Source organism: Malania oleifera, chromosome 13 (assembly GCF_029873635.1).
Source record: "Malania oleifera isolate guangnan ecotype guangnan chromosome 13, ASM2987363v1, whole genome shotgun sequence".
NCBI classification, from domain to species: Eukaryota; Viridiplantae; Streptophyta; class Magnoliopsida; order Santalales; family Ximeniaceae; genus Malania; species Malania oleifera.
The window spans coordinates 72,544,744-72,569,409 of record NC_080429.1 but is presented as its reverse complement, the minus strand read 5'-3'; the positions used below and the strand labels follow the sequence as shown (position 1 = coordinate 72,569,409).

Here is a 24,666-nt window from a genome sequence, read left to right as displayed (position 1 = left end):
GTGACCTCCCACCACTCAAATCTACTCTAGCATCTCTCTTGAGAAAGAACCCTCCAACCTGGAACTCAACCCACTAGGGCTTGTTCAAGAACTTAAGAAAATTGCTAAGAATCTACAAATACCACATCTAGAAGAACTAGGAAACCATGGCTTAAAATTGCAGTCGCTGATAGCGTAACATAATGGTAATGAGTGTAGCGGGAAGCAGGAGTAGTAGATGTTACATAACCGGAACGGGGTGTAACAACTACGAATTTTTTTCAAGCATGCACAACCTTATGAATATCAATGTATTTGCATGTATTAAGCTTTCAACCATTCTTATAAAGAGTTTGTAAATTTTGGATCCTTTAGTTCAACTAAGTTGTTTGGTAAGGGCGAGAAATTTACATTTGTTAAACCATTGACAAAAAAATTACGTGTGTGTGTATTTATACTTTTCCATTATTCTTAGGTGTGATAGATGATTAATTAATTAATAAAACAAAGTGCATTATACACTATTAATTTATTAAACACATAACACAATGAATAAGATAAATATACAATAACTAGGAAATAAAAGAAGGTTGAAGTTGAAAATAGAACACAACATCAAATTGCTAACATTATCAAAATAAATATTTTCTTAATAAATTTTTATTATAAAATTGTTAATTAATGCATCTCTTGTGAGTATTATAAAGAAGTAGTAAATTTTGTCTCGTTATCATCCTCATTATAATTTTTTCCCTTCTCTCTCCCCATAGGCGTAGTGGCCTTTATGAAAGGATCGCAGTCCATAATGGCTACTATGGCCGTGATTTTTCTTCACACCAATTTTGTGGTGTGTAACAATATTGGGAACCCAAACAAATGCTAGTGATGAATATTGAGAAGCCTTTCTATTTGAAGAAATTCAAGGAAAAAGAAAATTGTGTGGATATAAAAAGTGGAGCCTTCAAACTATGAGAGCACCATTATCATTCCTACTTTTAAAGAAATTCTGGCAATAAAGAGGGGAATAGAAAAGTTATAGTTTCATCTTCTAGGACATCATTTTTGTATAGAAATGGATATGTCCTTCCCAAAAAAGATCAAGTTCAAGCAAAAGGTTCCTACTACACCCACAACTTTCCAGAAGGGCAAATTGGTTCTCCTAGTGGATTTTGAAGTAAAGCATATCCAGGGTAAGAAAAGTGTCCTTGCCAATTTCTAATTAAGACCCAAAACCATCCCTCTTCTCCTACCTATAGTCTACATGCAACCTAGAACCATCAAACCAAAAACCCTCCAGCTCCAAAGACTCTCGAAGCCTCACTAATTTTCCTCTAGAGATTCAAGAAATGATAATTCATTACTCACTCCACAAACAAATATGAAAAGATCGGGCAAATTTTTGAGGTTTTAATTCCCATATCTTCCATATCAGATTCCACCCTGAATATCCTTATCTCAACATATTCCGAATCCCCTCTCTATGGCTTTGCTTTTTATGCTCCCAATCTAGCAACCTACCTTTTCCAATGCAAGGTAAATCCCACCATGAACTAGAACCAACTAGTTGTGCAAAAATGGCTTTCCTGATTTTCTCCCTTGATGAATGGATCTTTCTATTGGAAAAAGCACACAACCGTGTACATATTAGTAACCTTTCATAATGGGATTTCATCTACAATACCCAAATCAATCCAATCCAAGAAAATGAACAAAATTACATATCTCATAATCCATGGGCTCGCATTGAAGCTTGCTTTGACTTCAATGTCTTTACTCCGCATGGGCATCATAACATTGACAGCATCATGTCAAGATCAAAAGCAAACTCAATGGTAAAGACCCAGTCCTCCCATTGTTTAGCCTTAAAAAATGGAATTTTCTTTGAGAACCTCCATTTAATAAAATCATTGATGAGTTCTTATGGACAGGAATAGAATCTAGCAGAGACGACATAGACTAAAACGACTCTAGAGCTCTCTTTAGCTGTATGGTGCATGTGATGTGTCAACAAGCTTTTAAAAGTGCATGTGAAGTGTCAATGGTATAATTAATGTGTTTCATTAGAATTCATGTGAATGTGTCAATTGTAATAATAAGTTATGCATGTGAGAGTGTTAGCTATGTTTATCCAGGTAAATGGTTTAGGTGAGTTGGTGAGGACTAGTGCTATGTCCAAAACATTATTAGTATATATGGAATCTCATTCTATAAAAGGAAGAACAGATGAAGCGGAGAAGCATAACTGAAGAAGTGCCTCAAACTCTCCATTATCTGTAGTTCCCTCTTTCCAATTGGTATTTCTCTTCTTTCCAATTTGTAAGTCCTGGGTGTTTCTACTGGAAAAAGCACACAATCATGTACATATTAGTAACTGACACAAACTGAGAAACACTTCATGGAAGAATTTTCTTTATTCCTTCGAATAATACAAAACGTTAGCTATATACATCAACCCTAGTAGTAGAAAAGGAAAATTATGTAGGTTATATCAGATCCCATGATTTATGGGATATTCTAACAGATAGGAAACTAACCAAATCAGCTTAATTCTAGGAATACAAGCTGTTACAAAATTTCCTAAAATATCTAACTATAAATGTATAGAATGATACAAGTCATTAACACGTTTTCCCACACTCCCCTCAAGCTAGCGAATTGGTATTTCCATTCCCAGCTTAGATACAATAATCTGAAACACTGAACTACCTAACCCCTTGGTAACTACATCAGCAAGTTGGCCATGTGTAGACACATAAGGTGTACAAATCAATCTGCTCTCCAACTTTTCTTTGATGAAGTGTTTATTCATTTCAATGTGCTTTGTTCGATTTGTACTGGATTATAAGCCATGTTGTACAAGTCATTAACCACGTTTTCCCACACTCCCCTCAAGCTAGAGAATAGGCATTTTCCATTCCCAGCTTGGATTCAACAATCTGAAACACTGAACTACCTAACCCCTTGGTAAGTACATCAGCAAGTTGGCCATGTGTAGACACATAAGGTGTACAAATCAATCCGCTCTCCAACTTTTCTTTGATGAAGTGTCTATCAATTTCAATGTGCTTTGTTTGATCATGTTGTACCGGATTAAGCTATGTTGATTGTGGACTTATTATCACAATAGAGTATCATCGGACCATCCCACTCAATCTTCATGTCTTATAAGATAATCTTCAACCAAAGTAGTTCACATACACCCTGAGCCATTGCTCGAAATTCTGCCACTGCACTAGACCGAGCCACCACAAGATTTTCGCCAAGAAAGGTGCAATATCCAGAGGTCGACCTCTTGTCAACAATCGACCTAGCATAAACGACATCCGTGTAAGCCTCAAGAACTAAGTTTTGTTCCTTTTAAATAGAATACCTTTTCCTAGTGTCCCTTTGAGGTATTGTAACACTCGGTGAGCTGCTTGCAGATGGACTTCCTTTGGGCTATGCATAAATTGACTAATCACACTCACTGCATAAGCTATATCTGGTCGTGTGTGAGACAGATAAACGAGTCTTCCTACTAGGCGTTGGTACATTTCTCTATCTACTGCAGCATCCACCTCTGCCTTTCTAAGTCTAAGGTTAGGACCTATTGGAGAACTTGCTGGTTTGCACGCCATCTTGCCGATTTCTTTGATCCGTAGCATACTTTTGCTGAGATATAAAAATGTCCTGTCTAGAGTGAGCCACCTCGATCCCAAGAAAATATTTCAGCCTCCCTAACACCTTGATCTTAAACTTCTTAGCCAAACAATGACTCAAAATTGTCGCTCCATATCATCATCCCTTGTCACTACTATATCATCAACATATACCAAGAGGGTTGTGTCTCCCCTAAGGTGAGCGTTTAATGAACAACGTATGATTCCCTTGGCTCTGTCTATATCCCATGGCCATCACAACTCTTGTAAACCTTCCAAACCATGCCCGTGATGATTGTTTAAGACCGTACAAGGCTTTCTTCAGCTTGCACACAGTATGAGCAGCCAAATTATTCCCATAACCTGGCAGGACTTCCATATAAATTTCTTCCTCTAGCTCTCCATGCAAAAATGAATTCTTGACATCAAATTGCTGCAAGTCCCAACCATAATTAGCTACTAGAGACAACAAGATTCTAACAGTGTTTATCTTCGCAACTGGAGCAAAAGTCTCTAGGTAGTCAATTCCATAGATTTGAGTATAACGGTATAACCCTTGGCCACTAACCTTGCCTTATATCTCTCTATCGATCCATCTGCTCTATACTTCACAGTGTAAACCCATTTACACCCCTACAGGTTTCTTTCCTGCCGGCAATTTCACCAACTCCCAGGTTTTGTTTTTTTCCAATGCCTCCAACTCCACATTCATAGTTTGTTTCCATTTCTCATTGGATAAAACCAAGGATAAGGTGGTAGGAATGACAATGGTGTTTAAGCTAACATGGAAGGATCTATGGGATGGTGAAAAATTTTTGAAGGACAAGAAATGTGAGAGAGGATATAAAGGCCATTTTGTGCACTCTCTAGTTCCTTTTCTAACAGCAATGGGAAGATCCTGGTCATTAAATTGCAGTTCGGTTTCAGCTGGGTTTGGTCATTAACTTGCGGTTCGGTTTCAGCTTGCAATGAAGGGTTAGAAATTGTTACCTTATTCTCAGGATCCGAGTTGGAGTCTCGGACTTGCACAGATTCAGGGATAGCCACCTTCCTCCTTGAAAACACTATGCCAAATCTCACATTCTCAAGAGCATAATCAGTTTTTTTCTGGGGAATTTCGGGCACGGGTTTGGACATATGATTTGGCACAAGCTCAGACATGGACTTAGACATAGGATTTGGCATAGGGGAACAAGAAACTAGTTTAGATACGGGAAGTGACAGTAGAACAAGTAAAACATCCCTATCTTTATCTTCCATTGTTGAACTCTCCCCCTAAAGATAAGGAGTGGTGAAATAGGACTCTTGTTCATTGAAAGTAACATCCGCTGAGACATACAACTTCTTAGATGGAAGATGATAACATTTATACCCCTTCTGAGTCGAAGAATAATCCACAAAGACACATTTTAACGTCCTTGAATCTAGCTTTCCCCTACTTTGACTATGGATATGAACAAATGACATGGACCCGAATCTACTAGGGACAAGATTATATGTAGTGCGTAGGTAAGAATAGAACGTTAAGAGCATTTCCATTGGACTTTTGAATCCCAAGACTCTAGAAGGCGAACGATTTATATGATGAGCGGCTATAAAAACTGCTTCCCCCAAAAAGGATTTATGCACATTTTTTTGGAACATGAAAGCTCGGGTTGACTCAAGAAGGTGACCATTTTTCCTTTCTACTACACCGTTTTGCTGTGGGGTGTTGACACAAGATGACTCATGTACTATCCCTTCCTTATGAAAGTATGGAGTTTGGACTTGATTGAAATAGTCCCTAGCATTATCCGATCTAAACCTTTTGATATTGACCCCAAATTGATTTTTAACCATAGAACAAAAATTTGGGAGGACAGTACTGACATCGGATTTATGTTTAAGCAAGAAAAGCCAAGTAACACGAGTATAATCATCAATGAATGACACAATCCATCGTGCCCCAGAAACATTAGGAATATTATGACCCCAAATATCACTGTGAATGAGAAGGAATAGAACTTCTTTTATTACTGACTAGAAAAGATACACATTTGTGTTTAGCAAGTTCACATTCTTCACAATGAAAATTCTCAACATTTAAACCTTTTAAATAAAGAAGGAAACAAAATTTTAATGACTCTAAATGACGGATGTCCAAGTCGGCGATGGTGAAGCCAAACTTTCTCTTTATTGGACGAAAAATGCTCATAAACAGAAGAGTGAGATAATTTTCCCTTGGTAATGTTTGACTAACTTGGTGCTTCGAGGTATTGGAGTCCATCCCGTTCTCTAGCATGTCCAATCATCCTCCCCGAATCCTTGTTCTGATACACAATAACTATGATGAAAAACCAGATTGCAACGTAAATCTTGAGTGAAACCAAACTTTCTCTTTATTGGACGAAAAATGCTCATAAACAGAAGAGTGAGATAATTTTCCCTTGGTAATGTTTGACTAACTTGGTGCTTCGAGGTATTGGAGTCCATCCCGTTCTCTAGCATGTCCAATCATCCTCCCCGAATCCTTGTTCTGATACACAATAACTATGATGAAAAACCAGATTGCAACGTAAATCTTGAGTGAGTTTTTGAATAGAGACAAGGTTTGTGGATAATCTAGGAACATGGAGAACATTTTTTAAAACCAATGATGGGCCTATTTTGACATCCCTACACTTGCGACAATGGTCAAGGAACCATTGGCTGTGGCTATTTTCCTATTGCTTGGGCATGGAAAATATGTGAAAAAAACCATTCAGTGAGGGGTTCATATGGTCGGTAGCTCCTGAGTCCTTGACCAAGGATTGGGCAAAGGTTTCACCCGAGACATTTAATCCAATAGAGGTAGGAAACTCACCCGAATATGCCAATGAAAAAAAGTACCTGAAGGTTTGTCAAGATTGCCATCTCGACCTCTTCTTGGTCATGAACGCCCAACTCCTATGGTGCTGGTTCATTTTGCTGTATGGCACAACATGAACCTGACCATTGTTCCTTGGTTGCTCTCCTCCCCAACCCCTTGACCAAGGATTGGGCAAAGGTTTCACCCGAGACATTTAATCCAATAGAGGTAGGAAACTCACCCGAATATGCCAATGAAAAAAAGTACCTGAAGGTTTGTCAAGATTGCCATCTCGACCTCTTCTTGGTCATGAACGCCCAACTCCTATGGTGCTGGTTCATTTTGCTGTATGGCACAACATGAACCTGACCATTGTTCCTTGGTTGCTCTCCTCCCCAACCCCACTCTTGGCTTGGAGGTTTTCCATTAAGTTTCCAACACCGTTCATGAGTATGGCTTAACTTCTTACAATAAGTGCACCAGAAGTTATCCTTGTAATCACAGTTCTAGGCCTTTGGCTGACTAGGTCTCCCATTTTCAAAAACTGGTGCTCGTTCTACATTTGTGACTTAATTATTGCCACCACTAGCCACCATAGCCGAGTTATCCGTGTTTTGTGGTTCAAGCATCAGACCTCTTATGCTTTCCTTGCCTCGAATCAGTGCCATCACCTCATTAAAACACGGAACTTCTTGCTTGCCGAGAATTTGAATCCTCACTTGATCAAATTCTGGATCAAGTCCAACAAGAAAATCATAGACTCTATCTTGCTTGATGAACTCTTTTAGAATAGCGGCATCTTTAGGACACTTGATTTTTATCACTCTATAATGATCAAGTTCGTGCCACAAAGATTTCAATTGGTGGGCATATTTAGTAACAGATTTACTCCCTTGTTTTGCTGCAATCGTCTTCACCTTCACCTCATATACTTGAGCCGCATCTCTAGCTTTTGAGTATGTCCATTGAACCGCATCCCAAATATCCTTGGCAGTAGCCAAGAACATACATGTGTCACTAATCTCATGAATCATAGAATTCCATAGCCACGCCATAATCATGGAATCTTCTTCATCCCATGCTTCAAAATGAGGATCTCCTAGTTTCGGCCCCATACCCATGAGATGGCTGATCTTTCCCTTTCCCTTCAGCACGGCGCGGACAAGTTGAGACCATTTGAGGTAGTTTTTTTCATTCATCCTATATGCTTCCTAGATATTTTGCAATTCCCTGGGTTGTTGGGATCGAACAATCTTCACCGATTGTGTTGTAGTGGTCGTCTTTGCAACCTCCGACATTCTTCACGAACAATGATCTCTTGGCAATTAAGGCTGATCACTCGAAGAGGAAACCACCAGCAATGAAGGCTGGCAAAGGTAGAAATAAGAACGGAAACTGCTCTAAGAAATTTCAGCAATGAAGGCTTGAAAGAAAAAGTGCAAAAATACTCTGTGTTTGAACTAAAAAACATGGTAAAACAGGGTGCAAAGAAGCAATAGTATGGTCCCAGCAATGAAGGCCTGTGTGAAGAGGTTTTTAATCCCAGAAAAGAGCTTTAGGCTTTGACACCATGACACAAACTGAGAAACAATTTGTGGAAGAATTTTCTTTATTCCTTCAAATAATACACAAAACATTTGCTATACACATCAACCCTAGCAGCAGAAAAGGAAAATTAACTAACTAGGTTATATCAAATCCCATGATTTATGGGATATTCTAATAGAATAGGAAACTAACCAAATCAGCCTAATTCTAGGAATACAGGATGTTACAAAGTTTCCTAAAATAGATAACTTTACACGTATAGAATACAAGTCATTAACACATTTTCCCATAGTAACCTTTTATAATGGGATTTCATCCATAATACCCATATCGATCCAATCCAAGAAAATGAGCAAAATTACATAGCTCATAATCCATGGGCTCACGTCAAAGCTTGCTTTGATTTTGATGTCTCTACCTTGCATAGGCATTATAACATTGACAGCATCATGACAAGAGCAAATATATGCAAACTCAATGGTAAAGACCCAAGACAAGTTCCAGCAGAAATTTTTAATAGAAGATATCAATGGATGCCCTATGGAGAACATAGTCCTCTCATTGTTTAGCCCTACAAAATGGAATTTTCTCTGAGAACCTACTTTTAATAAAATCTTTGATGAGTTTTTATGGACAAGAATAGAATCTAGCAGATGACATAGACTGACAATACTCTAAGCTCTCTCTAGCATACATATGGTGCATGTGATGTGTCTGCAAGCTTTTCAAAGTGCATGTGATGTGTCAATAGTATAATCAATGTGTTTCATTAGAATGCATGTGAATGTGTCAATTGTAATAATACATACATGTCAGAGTGTTAGCAATGTTTATCCAGTTGTACGGTTTAGGTGAGTTGGTAAGGACTAGTGCTATGCCAAAACATTATTAGGATATGTGGAGTCTCATTCTCTAAAAAGGAGAACAAATGAACTGGAGAGGCATAACTAAAGAAGTGTCTCAACCTTGCCATTATCTGTAGTTCTCTCTTTTCAAATGGTATTTCCCTTCTTTTCAATTTGTAAGTCTTGGGTGTTTCTTTGTGTATTTTATGTGCTTAAATGTTATTATATTCTCCTTCAAGCAATGGTTTATTACCTTCCTAAGAGTTCTTCACAAGTTTCAAACTTGTATTTTGGACTTCTATGAGAATTTTCAAATTGAACAAGAGAATAGGTCCAATAGAGAGCACTATAGTACTCTCAAGTTTATGCGGAGGAACTAATATCAACCAAAAAAATATTGATGCTGCAATGAAAAGAAGTAATGAGCAGAATTCTTAGCTGCCAAGTTTCTATTTGGGTTGAGTCTTGAGTTTAGAATGATCCGTAATCAGATTATTGCTCAAGAATCAATCTTGTCCAATGTCCATAAATGAAGCATATGCTAGAACCCAATGAAATATCAAAGATTGAACCTGAACACTCAACTCAATGATAAGGGCGTTACATCTGAACTTGAAGGTGAAGGGTTCAAATTATAGAAATAGTCTCATCTTTCTCTTCCTAGACCCCCGATGGCATGGGAGCCTTGTGCACTGAGTGTTACAATATTTCAAGTCTAACTCCTCTTCACAAGCTTCATCCAGAGGGAGTGCAATATATCTAACTATGGCAAACATAGTTCAGGAGGGAGAGGGAGAGGTTTAGGCGGAGGTGGTGACTCATGCAGAGGTGTTCGCCATAGTAATATCCATGTTTTGCATGCATAACAACATACCATTGATCATTCTGTAGATCTCCATTGGAAACCGACTTAATGATGTGGGCCATAAATTATTTTGCTGATGGTCATTCTACATCAGATCCTCTTGAACACCTAACAACTATACAGTGCAGAAGAGCACTCTACTGTGTCATAAGAGAAGTATTAATGTCATAAGAGAAGTATTAACAATCTTGCAAGTATAATAAAAAAAACTACAAAATGTAGCCTTCTGCATGTAGTTTTACTGCTGACTTGAAGCAAACGTGCTGAATTCATAACTCATATAGGACTTTTAAGAAGTTCAATACCAAGTTTATCTTAAAGTTGTTAGCTTCTTCATAGTTTGAAAATAAAAATGACTACACAAAATTAGACCTTTTATGTTCATAAAATTAATGGAAAAATGCACCACCTCCTTTAAGGCTCACCAAAAAGATGAAAACCTCCTCTGACATTCAAAAAATGATATAAACTTTCCTTGACATCTAAACATACCGATACCTATCTCCTGTAAGTTGACCAAAAAATTATGAAAGGATTTGGAGTCATATAGTTAGTACATATTTCCACGACCAATGAGGCCAGTTTTGCACTGGCCAGACCCTGCATTCTTTTTTAAACTCATCCAATAACAGTATGTTTTTTTCAGCACTAGCGCTTCTTCTACCTAAACATTTTGGGGGTCAAATTCATTGTAAGACGAATATGCCATGCTGTCATAGCAGTCAGCTAACAGAGGAGTATAAGTGTCATCGTATTATTAGGGTTTGCATTTTTTTGAATATCAGTGTATTATGCTCCAAAATTATTAATCTGCCAAGAAAATTAAATGTTATGGTTTTACACAATTAGCATAAGCAAAGAAACTCAAAACTTTAATCCCCGACTTCACAAGACTACCTACAATCATAAAAACGGGCAACAAATTTCACATACCCAAAATCTCTTCAATCACAATTCCAAGGGTAGTCGAATCAAGTTCATCTTCAGTGATAATCCTTGAACCTGCTAAATCTGCCATTAAGGAAGCATTTGCAAATTGATGTCCCTCTGAAACATTTGGCGATGGTATCTACATAATTAAAGGAAAAGCTAATCTTATTAATGCAACACAATTAACCCGATTATTGACATTATGGAAAGCCAATACAGCATGCAAGATTGTCTCATTAAAAAAAAAAAAGACCAACTAATAAATATACACACAAATATTTCTCATTAATTACTGTCTTTGTTGACTCTACGAGTCCAATCCTGTTTTAATAATGACAAATCACTTGGTATTTGATCTGTGCATCGAGTTTGTGAACAGGAACTATATTAAGCATGCACGGAAAGATAATGAGTCATGGAAGCCTTCAAGTAAAGCTTACACATCTTGGCAAGTACCATGGAACTCAAAGAGTACAAGAATCAAGATACAAGCGGCAAAGTTCAAGAATCTCTTGGGAATGGGTATTTAGAGCTTATGTATTTACATTGTCATATGATTTATTTTGAAGCTCAAATATAACTTAGAGTGATTTTAGGTTTCATGCATTTCATGTATATCATTAGGGAACCTGTATGAACTTAGAAATGTTTTCAAATCATTGAAAAATATGTTTTATAAAAGACCCAAGAAGAGAATCAAAGCAGATTTTTAACTTAGAAAAGAAAATTTGAGAAAAAGGGGAGTTCGGTCGCCTGAACTTTACTTCAAGAGCCTGAAGAATAAGTTCGGTAGCCTGAAGATTAAGTGCAGTCGCCTGAAGAATTAAATGGAAAAGACAGAACCTGGTAGAGGTACTTCGGTCGCCTGACCCTAGAACCTCAGGTGCCTGAAGTTGTCACTTCAGGAGCCTAAACCCCAGTTCGGTTGCCTGAACTTGCGGGAAAGCCTAAAAAAATCAGATTTTTATTAAAAAACACGCGAGCTATCTGATTGATCCAACGTCTGAGATCAATCCTAAGGGTCATACACTATATATATTAAATGTCTAAACCCTAGAAAGTAGAAGAGACACACAAGAAAGAAAAGAACACACCTTGTTGAGAGAATGTTGAAAATCTACTCTTAGTGCTATACGATTGCTTACTTCTCAATCTCTAATCTTCAAGCTTTAGCAAATCAACTCAGATTCTCAAAGGGAACTTGCTTACTCTACTGTACTTTAATCTAGTATTGAGGTTTGATATTCTTAAGAAATTCTCATCTCATTGCTTGTTCTTGACTAAGTATTGAAAAGTTTTGATCTTGAGTGTATCAATTCATATAAAATATATTTTTGAGAAGATCATTACTTGAGAAAACTTATTTAACTTGGTTGATTGATTTTTGATTCAAGTGGGTGTTCTTCAAAGGATTTATATTTTGATATATTAAAATTTGATTAAATATCCTTGGTACTTATAACTATATTTCTAAATTGAGGGATATTTTCTGAAAATTAATATTCTCAGTTAGTGATAGAATACATGGAATAAAGATTTGTGATTTTGATTAAGCTTGTTTTCAAGACAAAGATTTTGTTAACGAGTTCACTTCAAACATACTTTTGCATCTTTACAAAAGTGAACCAAGAACCCTAGTTAACTCCGAGGCGTTTCAAATATATTTTAACTTGGGAGTTTTGAATAAATCGGGATTTGTGTGTTGATGCATAATTATTCATAAAACGATTGTATCATTTTCATACATTCACGAGCTTCAAGTTATATCATATGTTAATGTGTTAGGAATTTGAATTGTACTCACAAGCTTCTGTTAGAAGCATTGTTTTGAGTGTTATTTTACAGATTCTATTGTATACACGGTTGTGTGAACCAGTGTGTGAGGAGAGAGCTGTATCTCTTGTAAGCAGCGGAGTAGGAGGAAACTGTACTTCTTGTAAGCAGCGAATTGTACGGGAAGCTCCATCCCACTTTAAGGAGCAGGGCTTTTAGTGAATCCTTGAGTGGTTGCTCAAGGCGAGGACGTAGGCCGAGTTGGCTGAACCTCGTAAAATCGCGTTTGTCTTCTCTCTTCCTTTTACTCTTTATTTTCCACATTGTATTTAAATTGAGGATATTGCATGCATAGATAGGATTGCCACACTCACACAAAATTGAGCAACTAGAAGCATTTGGTGAACTTATAAGAAGTGTGTGAAAGAATATTAAGTGGTTTAATTTTTTTTTAATATCCAATTCACCCCCCTCTTGGGACTACAACTTAATCAACAGTCTTAATACCACACTTTAAGAGAACTCACAGTTCTAAACACAATATCCATATACCTTCATAGTAAAGCAAAACTTATTTTCTCGCTTCTTGGTAATATACCATGAATGAGATTGGGAAGTCTTTGATGGCCTTGTAGGCTAACAGCTCTTTTCCTCCTTGAACAAGGGGAGGGTTTAGGGTTCGAATCATGGGAAGTTCTAAACACAATATCCATATACCTTCATAGTAAAGCAAAACTTATTTTCTCGCTTCTTGGTAATATAACATGAATGAGATTGGGAAGTCTTTGATGGCCTTGTAGGCTAACAGCTCTTTTCCTCCTTGAACAAGGGGAGGGTTTAGGGTTCGAATCATGGGACTTGCAGTGCTGCCTTTGGGAGGGTCAAGATTTGGTCATGTCCTCCCACTTCTTCTACACATGAAAAAGACAAAACCCTTCTTCATCACCTTCATTTCATTTGTCCCAAGTTCTTAATCTATTCTCTGTCCTTTTTACATCAATGTTATTTTCTTTCAGCCATTTCTTGTCAAAATGCAAACTCCCTTTTGTGCTTGCATTTGCCTGCAACAAACTGCAGCAAAATCTTGTTATAAGGAAATCTCAAAGCTTTTGGACATTTAATGCCTCCACTGAGCTTTGGATGACCTTTGTTAATGAAAACAAACAAATATATATATATATATATATATATATATATATTGCATTTTCATTATCCTAATCATATTTTTTATTTTTTATTTTATTGAAGGACAAAATTAAACAGGTTTTGAATTAGGCTACTATTTTGTTTTATTTATTTTTTGAATATTAACCACAATGGTCTGCACTTTCGAGTTTTAGTTTCCATTTTTTGTTTCAAGTTTTTGTTTCTCACTTTAGTTTTATAATTTTTTGACACTAATACCAAATGACCCCTTGGTGGACATAGGATTCACTCAAGTCTCCTTCAAAGCTGTCCAATCTGTTGCCCTCCACACAAGGAAGGGATTATTAGCAGTGTCCTGCATCGCTCTTTTAGACTCTTGTCCATGGTTTTGAAATCATGGTCACAAGTAACGTCGTGAAATAGCCATGGGATGCGTAAAAAGTGGATATCACATAACGGGAAGCGGTTGTAGCTGCCGTGAATTTTTTTTATGCATGAACAACCATGCCAGAATTGAAGAATAAGCGTGGAATCCTTTCATACATTATTTTTAATGAATTTTAATTGCTTTTTTTATTCAGTCTACAAACACCTTTTGATAGGAAAAATGAATTTTATGTTAATTTTTAGTGTGCTGTCTACAGAAAAAATTCATTCCTTTTATACTTTTCACTACTTTAATGAGTAAAAAAATTAGAAGCCAATTAATTATAGACATAAAATGAGTCAATATGTGTACACATGAATTTCGTCAATACATGAATACAACATTGGAAGTTCACACAGGTCACCACCAAAAAGAATGAAGTAGAGGCTCTTTATAGTCTCCATCTTTATTTGAGATTGGGATTGGGAAACAGTGGCGAAAATCCTCCTTGACCATATCTTGAACCTGAACCTACCCATAAGTTGGGGTTGGGGTAGGCTTTGAATCATATCCATAACTAGAAGATATGGATCATGAGGTAGTGGATACACTAGATGAAAACTGCTATCATGAGATTTGTATGATGTGATGAATGATGAATAATCTAAACTAAAGTCTCCAAAAGTATGAACCACAACATATGAATCTTTAACAAAGTCATGAAATCAGTGTCAGTGAATTCTTTTGGGTTGCGCTCCATGACTCTTGCTAGGGCCAGCACAAGTACCACGCCTCCTGGGTTGTGAAGGTTGGTACTCAAGAGGACTATTTAAATAATAAATTTCACATATGTCATGTAATCCATAATAACCAAGAGAATGTGTTTGCTTACATATGCTGTCCCCATGTCATACCCATATCTTGTTTGGCCTTACCCATAATCATATCCCACCTCCGCTGCCACCACCACCATCACACCCCTAGCATCATTATCATCACTTTGTGTACTGAAAAGGACTTGAAATAAAATCCTGCACATTTAGTGGTGGCTGATCACCTCCTACTGCAATACCACTAACATCTTCATCCAACAAGTTTCGAAAAATATACACCAAGTTAATAGGGTTAAAGCTATCTCCAATTTCCTGCTAGCTTCTACTTATTGTTTGTCTTGACTTTAGTATTACATTGTAATCCACGAAAAACAATTTTTGTAGTCTCATGTATTTCAATATATTCCTTGTTTTTGTGTGGATGAGATTAAAGATGCTCCAATTATATTCACAATTTGAAGATAGTGTGGTCAGGCTAAGAACCCTGATCTCTAGTCTCTAAAGCTCGCGCACACATGCCATAGTAGATCCACCATTCGACTGCATTGAATAATTGAAGAGAAAAATATGTCAATATAGTGTACTAAAAATAAAATTTGAACATAAAAATGACAAAATATATCCACTTATGCACCATTTAGCTGCATTTACATTTTTTTGTTTGACTGCACTTCTAGCCAACAGGATTCCAAAAATCTCTTGCCTATCCCAATACAAATGGATGATTGTGTAAAGTATAATTAATTAATTAGATATATATACCATAGAAGTTCAAATATTCAAATAATTTATTATTCAATAGAATCAATACTTAATTAAACACCTGAATTTGAGTATCTACATTGGATACTAACTTGGTTATCACTTTTTTAACCCCATTCATGACTTCTTTAGCTACTTCAGGCGAGGGTGGAACACCATAAAGAAATGGAGGGTTCAAAAAGTATCTTGAAATTAAATTCATAAAAATATTAATCAATAAGAGTGTCTTAATGCAAGCACATAAAAGTATAGTATTTTGAATAATTTAAAATTTAAAATAATAAGGGCATTTTATTACACTTACCAGTTACATGAAAGTCTTTCTGTGACTAAAAACTCCACCCGATGAGTGTGAAAGTGCTCTCTAAATACCCTATTATTCGAATAAAATGCTAAAATGTGAATAGAAATCATTGGAATTAATGTGTATTCTTTAATTGAGTTTCTATTTACTTTCGGATACTCCTGAGCAGATTTTTATGTTTAATTTTAGAGTTTATAAAAGAGCAAGTCAAAACCGATTCAAATACAAAGGACTCTCATGGGGTTTAAGAGAAATTTGGATCAAGAAAAAAAAAAACAGAAAAAAATCACAAAAGGAAATTGCAAGAAGTCCATGTCCAAAATTCGCTAGGAAACAGCCTGGATATATATCTGTATTTTAATCATAACTCTCTCATTTGATATCAAATTGGCGTGAATCAAGTGGCGTTGGAAAGCTTACAGAAAGAGTTACAATTCACTATGAGATAGTATTTCTCTAATCCGGACGTTTACTAGGTCAAAAGTGAGCCACAATCCAAGCCCGGAAACCATAGGATATTTTTCAGCGTTTATTTTTATTATTCCGTTTTTAGGGTTTTGTGGAGGGACATATATAAGCTAAATTTTTTTGTGAAGAGGAGGGGGCTGGAGACTTGAAGGTTTTTTCTAGAATCTAGTTGTTTTTCATCTTAGTAAGGAGAACTAAATTCTCAAGTAGGGCTAGGGATGAACTTGCACACTAAATGGTATTTTCAATTTATTTTTAACTTATGTATTTTATTTTCAATTACTAAACTCCTTTGTTTTATCATTCTTTATTCATTGTTGATGTTTTTTTCTCTGAATAATCATAGAATTTATTCTGTTTATGGATTCAATCATGCTTTTTCTATTGAATGGATTAGTTCTTTGATTATGTTTGGATCAATTATTTATTTATATTGATTTACTTCTTTGCTGCAATATCGCTCCCTGAGTATACTGTCGTCGTTGGATTTTTTCAATAGGGATAATAATTTATGTATTCTAAATGTGGCAAATGATTTTTCAAAGGGTCACATTTGGATTAATTTTGGTTTATAAGTCTATACCTTTCGATTGGGAATTTTGTCAATTGAGTTCCCAATTTAGTTATTCAATGAATTAAGAATAATTAAAATACCAGATTTGTGCAAGGGATTCCTGACGCTTTACTGTTCGTCAAATTTGGGTACTTTTTCCGTTAGTCACTTTGCTTTACTTTAATTTGCATTTAAAATTAATCTTTGTTCACCATTAATTAGTTAATATTTTTCTTTAGTTTCTTTGTTCCTTCTACTATTCTTTTAATTTCTCTTTGTGGAATCGACACCCCAAAGCTATGCTACAACCAAGGTCTTAAATTTTGATTTTGACTCAAATTTCGAAGCTCCAAAAATACGGAAATTTTGACAGAAATTTCAATTTCAATGTCAATTTTGATTTCGATTTGAAAAAATAACTGAAATTAGTAGTAAAACATGGAATTCTTTGTGAAACTTTAGAAATGGTTAACAAACATAATAATATAAGTTTTAGGATGAATAATATATTACAAATTAAATACATCTATGTATTGTATGAGGTGGAAAGTTGTAAAATAGTATGTGTATCAAACATATTTGTAAGATAATATAGATTAAACATATTCAGTTAGAAGAAATGAAATTCGTAAATCATTTAAATATTATTTATTATACGAATAATGGTAATTTAGACATGAATGGTTAAATAAAATGTTACTGTAAGTTTATTTTTTCATATAATTTCAAAAGCATTTGTAATAATCTTTTGTTTCGATAAAATAAATAAAATAAATTAATATAGAAATTTCACTTCACTCCCAAATTTCTCCTTTGAATTCTAATGAAATTTCATTGTATAGTTAAAATTTCGACAAGTTTTGCTAAAATTTCGAGATTTCGATAAATTTCGGATGATTCGTTGAGATTTCGATGGAAATTATGCAATATGGAAATCGATTGCCATTTCAATTTCGAAGGTGATGGAAATCGGAAATTTTGAAGGAAATTTCAACAATTTCATGGAAATTTAAGACCATGGCTACAACTACCGCGTTATGCTTTGGGCGTAGCCAAATGTTGGCACCATTGTCGGGGAGATGGTAGAAGAATTGCGAGACAATTTTTCTTTTCAGCAGTTTGTAAAGGCAGTAACTTTCTTAGTTTGCTGCATCTTCATTTTATTTTCTTTTCTTTTTTGTATGCATCTTCATTTTTTTTTCTTTTCTTTTTTGTAGCTTTTTTTAGTGTTGCATTTTTCTCTACCTTACATGCACAGGTATAGGCAGTAACTTTGTTCCCCCTCTTTTAGTTTGCTGCATCTTCATTTTATTTTCTTTTCTTTTTTGTAGCTTTTTTTAGTGTTGCATTTTTCTCTACCTTACATGCACAGGTATAGAGACGCCTTGGGTCGGTTTGCTTATAGACCTGTGTCAGAGTCAGACTTTGATTTTTCTAATCATTTGTTTGATACTTCTTCTAATTCTGAGGAAATGAGTGAACACGGAGATCAACCCACTAAGGACCCTTCAGGATTACCTCCACCACTCTACACGCACAGCCATACCATCATACACCATGTTTCTAGCTAATACTCGCCAACTAGATTTTAAACAGGGTTGATACTGTTACTCCCTACTTTTCATGGCTTGGAAAATGAAAATCCATATTTGCACATTACGGAGTTTAAGTAAGTAGTTGCGAATTTTCATAGCCAAAATGCAACTGATGACGCTGTGAGACTTAAGTTCTTTTCTTTCTCTTTGAAGGATAGAGCTAAGAGTTGGCTATACTCGCTGAGACCACGATCTATTGGGTAATGGAATGAGATGACTCAGGTCTTCTTTAATAAATACTTTCCCCAACATAGACCAACACTTTAAAAAGGCAAGTCTCCACCTTTGCACAAAAGGACAGTGAGACTTTGTATTAGTCTTGGGAGAGATTTAAGGAGTTGTTGAGTATGTGTCCTCACCATGGGTATGAGAATTGGCGCTTAGTGAGCTATTTTTATGAGGGACTTACACCAAGAGAGCGCCAATTTGTGGAGATGACGTGTAATGGTGAGTTCTTACAAAAAGATCCCAATAAGGCCATAGAATACCTTAGTAAGCTTGCTAAAAAAGCTCACACTTGGACTGGACCTAGTTCTATTGAGAGCACAAATAGGTCACGGCTTGTAGGAAACGCAAATGGTGGTGGAATTTACCATCTCAGGGAAGAGGATAACCTAAAGGCTAAGGTTGAGATGCTCACTAGGGAGCTAGAGGTGTTAAAGACTAAGGACTTAAAGCTAACACATGTGACTAATCATGTAGAGTCTTTTGGACCATGTTTTGTGTGTGGCAGGGTAGATCACTTCACCAAAGAGTGTCCCACATTTGCCGAGATGAGAGGGATGTATGAGGAACAATGTAATGCCTTAGGTATGTACAAGAAGCCTTTTACATCTTTCTCCCACATTTGCATGCTTTTATTGAGGCACAAGGTAAGACTAACCAAAAGTTTGAATCTTTGATTACGCAGGTTGTTGAAGAAAACAAGGAGATAAAGAGAGCCAAGTGTCCAAATTGATGAGCTCCTTAAGCGTGAATGAGCGAGGTAAGTTCCCTTCTCAAGCTCAGTCCGCACCCCATGGTCAGCACATGGTGCAAGAGAATTTGAAGGATGTGAATGTCATTGTGACACGAAGTGGTAAGTCATTACACACCCCAACAACGAACAAATTAGAGGATATGGAAAAGAATCAAGATAGTAGTGATGCCGAGCTACCCAAGGAACTTGAGGTGACAAAGAGTCTTGTTGAGGTACCATTCCCTCAAGCTTTAAAATCAAGCAAGCGAACTCTAGATACTAACAATGAAATCCTACAGAATCTAAGGTTGGTAAAAATCAATCTTCCTCTTTTGCATGTGATTAAACAAGTTCCTACTTATGCAAAAGTTCTCAAGGATTTGTGTATAGTTAAGAGGAAGCAACATGTAAAGAAGACAGCGTTCCTGACAGAACAAGTTAGTGCTCTAATTGAGCAGCGGATTCCTCCCGAGTACAAAGATCCTAGTTGCCCAACCATTGCATGTAGCATTGGAAATTATGAGTTTGGGCAAGCTTTGCTAGATTTAGGAGCTAGCGTGAATCTAATGTCATATTCTATTTTTTTGCAGTTGGGGTTGGGGGAAATCAAACCAACCATTGGGCTAACCATTTAGTCAAAGTACCCCAGGGTGTGGTAGAGGATGTTCTAATTTAAATTGACAAATTTTATTATCCTGTTGATTTGCTAATCCTTGACTCTAGCTTTGTTGTTGATACTACTTCTAAAATTCCTTTGATTTTAGGTAGGCCTTTCCTTGCCACTACTAATGCTCTTATTAATTGCAAAAATGGGCTCATGAAGTTGTCTTTTGGAAACATGACTCTCGAGGTGAATATGTTCCATATTGCAAAACAGCCAGAAGATGATGATGAGGGCCACCAGACATACATGATTGACTCACTCATGGATAGGGGAGTTTCTACACCCCATAATTTTGACCCCCTTGAGTATTTTCTTGTTAATTAGGAGTTTGATTCTATCAGTAATCCATGTAATGTAGTTCATATTTGTGCTATTTTTGATAGAACTCAGGATTATGGCACTCGGGCATGGCAACCAAAGTTTGTGGAGTTGCCTAAGAAAGGTGAAAAACAAATTCTTTCAAGTGCGGTACCCAAGGTTGAATTGAAGCCTCAGCCTAAGGCTTTAAAGCATGCTTTCCTTGGTCCAGGTGATACTTTTCTTGTTATTATCTCATCTGAATTGTCAGTCTCAAGGTGAGAAATTAATTCGGACCCTAAGTCAGCATACGTCAACCTTAGGTTGGAGCATTGCTGATATAGAAGGTGTTAGTCCCCTAGTCTGTTCTCATAAAATTAATTTGAAGGAACTAAGACTCGTAGAGACCCCCAGCGTAGGCTTAATCCTACTATGAAAGAAGTGGTGAAGAATGAAATGTTGAAACTATTAGATGCAGGAATCATATATCCTATTGCTGATAGTAAATGGGTGAGTCCTACACAGGTTGTTCCTAAAAAGTCAGGTGTTACTATGGTGAAGAATGACCTGGGAGAGGTAGTCCTTACAAAATTTGTGACTGGGTGGCAGATGTGCATTGATTATAGAAAATTTAATGCTGCCGCCCAGAAAGACCATTTTCCCCTTCCTTTTATTGATCAAATTCTTGAGCGTGTGGCTGGTCATCCATTCTATTGTTTCTTGGATGGTTATTATCAAATTGAAATTGCATTAAAAGACCAGGATAAAACCAATTTCACTTGTCCTTTTGGTACAAATGCTTTTCGTAGAATGTCATTTGGATTGTGTAATGCACCTGCTACTTTTCAACGTTGCATGATGAGCTTTTTCAGTGACATGGTTGAAAATTGCATGGAAGTTTTTATGGATGACTTGACTGCTTTTTGGATCTTCTTTTGATGCATGCTTATTGAATTTAGAGAGAATGTTGACTCATTGTAAGGAGAAGGAATTGGTTTTGAATTGGGAAAAATGCCACTATATGGTACCTTCAGGTATTGTCTTAGGGCATATTATTTCTTCTAGGGGAGTAGAGGTTGATCAATCTAAGATTGAATTAATCTTTAAGTTGCCTACACCTAGGACAGTAAAGGATGTGAGATCCTTTCTTGGTCATGCGGGCTTTTATAGGAGGTTCATACATAATTTTTCCACCATATCTAGACCACTATGTGACCTCCTAGCTAAAGATGCCCCATTTGAGTGGACGCAAGCTTGACAGAGGCCTTTAAAACTCTAATTGGCAACCTTACCTCAGCACCCATAATGCAGCCACCTGATTGGACTTTACCATTTGAGATCATGTGTGATGCTAGTGATTTTGCTATAGGTGTTGTTCTTGGACAGCGAAGGGAGGGGAAGCCTTTTGTCATTTACTATGCTAGTAGAACTCTAAATAGTGCTCAGATGAATTACTCCACTACTGAAAAAGAGTTGCTAGTTGTAGTGTTTGCTTTGGATAAGGTTTGTGCTTACTTGATTGGTTCTCCTATTATTATTTTCATAGATCATGTAGCCCTCAAGTACCTTCTTACAAAGAAGGATACTAAGGCGCGACTAATACGATGGATTTTACTTTTGCAGGAATTTGACATCACCATCAAAGACAAGAAAGGAGTGGAGAACTTAGTGGCTGACCATCTCTCGAGGCTCACATTTGAGAACACCTCTGACCAACTGCCAATCAAGGATGATTTTCCCAATGAGCATTTATTTTCTATTACTTCTCTACCATGATTTACTCATATTGTGAATTATTTGGCTGCAAGTGAGATACCGGTGGATTGGAGCGCTCAAGATAAGAGGAAGTTCACAACTGAGGTACAATTTCTATTGGGATCACCCTTTTCTTTTCAAATACCTCTGACCAACTGCCAATCAAGGATGATTTTCCCAATGAGCATTTATTTTCTATTACTTCTCTACCATGATTTACTCATATTGTGAATTATTTGGCTGCAAGTGAGATACCGGTAGATTGGAGCGCTCAAGATAAGAGGAAGTTCACAACTGAGGTACAATTTCTATTGGGATCACCCTTTTCTTTTCAAATACTACCCTAACTAAATTTTAAGGCATTGTTGCATCCCTGATGAAGAGATTGCTAGCGTCTTAGAATTTTGTCACTACCAAGCTTGTGGGGGCCACTTTTCAATGAAGGAAACCACTGCAAAAATTCAGCAGTGTGGATTTTATTGGCCCACGTTGTTTAAGGATGCAAACATTTATTGTCGCTCATGTGAAAAGAGTCAAAAGTTAGGAGTTATGTCCTGTCCTAATATGATGCCCTTAAACCCAATTTTAGTGATTGAAATTTTTGATTGTTGGGGCATTGATTTTATGGGACCATTTCCTCCTTTTGGATATCAATATATTATTGTGGCAGTAGCTTGCAGGAGCAATGATAATAGGATGGTAATTAAATTTCTCAAAGAGAATGTGTTATCTCGACTTGGTACACCACGTGCTATCATTAGTGACCGGGGTACACATTTTTGCAACTGTTATTTTGAGGCTTTGATGAAAAAATATGGGGTAGTACATAAGATCTCTACTGCCTACCCACCCCAAGACAAGTTGGTAGAACTTGGAAACAAGGAAATTAAGAAAATTTTAGAGAAAACAGTCAATCCGGATTGCAAGGATTGGTTTTTGAGATTAGTTTATGCGCTTTGGGCCTACCGTACAGATTTCAAAACTCCTTTAGGCATGTCACACTATAGGCTTGTTTTTGGAAAGCCTTGCCACTTACCCGTGGAGCTCGAGCATCGAGCTTATTAGGCCAACAAACATTTCAATTTTGACATGAGAGAAGTAGGTAAGCTTAGAAAATTTCAGTTGACCGAGTTAGAGGAATTGAGAAATGATGCTTATGAGAACTCTAGAATCTATAAGGCTAAAATGAAAGCATTTCATGATAAAAATATTTTGAGAAAAAAGTTTAAGCCTAATGATCGTGTGTTCTTACATGATTCTAGACTTCATAAGCACCCAGGAAAACTTCAGTCTAGGTGGACCGGTACTTTTGTAGTGAAAAATGTTTTTGAAAATGGGGCGGTAGAAATAGAGGATCCTAAGGATGGTTGGATCTTTAAAGTAAATGGTCAACGCCTTAAAGTATTAATTGATAGGCAAGTTCCAGAAGTGGAAGACATTCCACTTGAGGATCCGGTCAATCAACCTTGACCACACCATGCAGTTATGTTTTTCTTTAATTGTTTTGTTTGTTTTGTTTTATTTTTTGTTTTCTCTTATTTTCTTTCTTCTCCTCTTTGTTTGTCGTGTTTTTTTTGTTCTTGTTTGCAAGTTAGTTTCATTTTGTCTTTTCAGGTTACCATTTTGGTGCTTAGCGAGCTACCAACGTCACTCATCAGGTGTATTCTACCCTTTTTAGCTACTCCCCATTCAATTTTGAGTCTTAAACATTGAGGACAATGTTTCATTTAAGTTAGGGGGTGTTGGTGGTGCAAATTCAGTATTTTAAAATGTTTGTTGGAACTCTATGGCATATTTTCATGTGTCAAAATTTTCACACGTGCATCCTTTTCACATGTGTACTCATTCTCATTCTCATTCATAGCCATCTTCGTGAATTCACAAACCCACCATAATCATTTTTCTTTAATTGTTTTGTTTGTTTTGTTTTATTTTTTGTTTTCTCTTATTTTCTTTCTTCTCCTCTTTGTTTGTCGTGTTTTCTTTGTTCTTGTTTGCAAGTTAGTTTCATTTTGTCTTTTCAGGTTACCATTTTGGTGCTTAGCGAGCTACCAACGTCACTCATCAGGTGTATTCTACCCTTTTTAGCTACTCCCCATTCAATTTTGAGTCTTAAACATTGAGGACAATGTTTCATTTAAGTTAGGGGGTGTTGGTGGTGCAAATTCAGTATTTTAAAATGTTTGTTGGAACTCTATGGCATATTTTCATGTGTCAAAATTTTCACACGTGCATCCTTTTCACATGTGTACTCATTCTCATTCTCATTCATAGCCATCTTCATGAATTCACAAACCCACCATAATCATTTTTTGCTGAAGCATTCAAAGAACCCCTAGTGCACTCATCCAAGCTTTGTGATAAGATGGTGGTTTGACACATGTAGCTAGAGAACTCTTTTGCTTAAGTATTCATGTGAGTTTTGGAGAGGATTGAGAGCCTACAAATGCAGTAAATTGTGATAAGCGTTCATTGATATGTTGAATTGGGCACTTCTTTTGAGAATATCATTACATGGTTTGTGGTAAGATGGCGGATATACTTGGGATATGACGAAGG

General features: G+C 36.5%; 1 protein-coding gene and 1 non-coding gene across 10 annotated transcripts in view; both read right to left on the bottom strand.

Annotated features, from left to right (window-relative positions):
* The window catches only part of LOC131145992 (uncharacterized), a 73,058-nt gene that overhangs the window by 25,286 nt on the left and 23,106 nt on the right, over window positions 1-24,666 (bottom strand). For 6 of the 9 annotated variants that reach the window (XM_058095201.1, XM_058095200.1, XM_058095203.1 and 3 more), the window contains one exon: window positions 10,636-10,771. In XM_058095201.1, the coding sequence (XP_057951184.1) occupies window positions 10,636-10,771 (136 nt within the window). Of the gene's footprint in view, window positions 1-10,635; window positions 10,772-14,749; window positions 15,292-24,666 lie in introns of those variants that run through there. The other 3 variants (XM_058095207.1, XM_058095204.1, XM_058095208.1) reach the window with 3 other exon arrangements.
* LOC131146999 (small nucleolar RNA R71) lies at window positions 18,693-18,800 on the bottom strand. The gene has a single exon (XR_009134533.1). It is a non-coding gene; the product is annotated as a small nucleolar RNA R71 (small nucleolar RNA).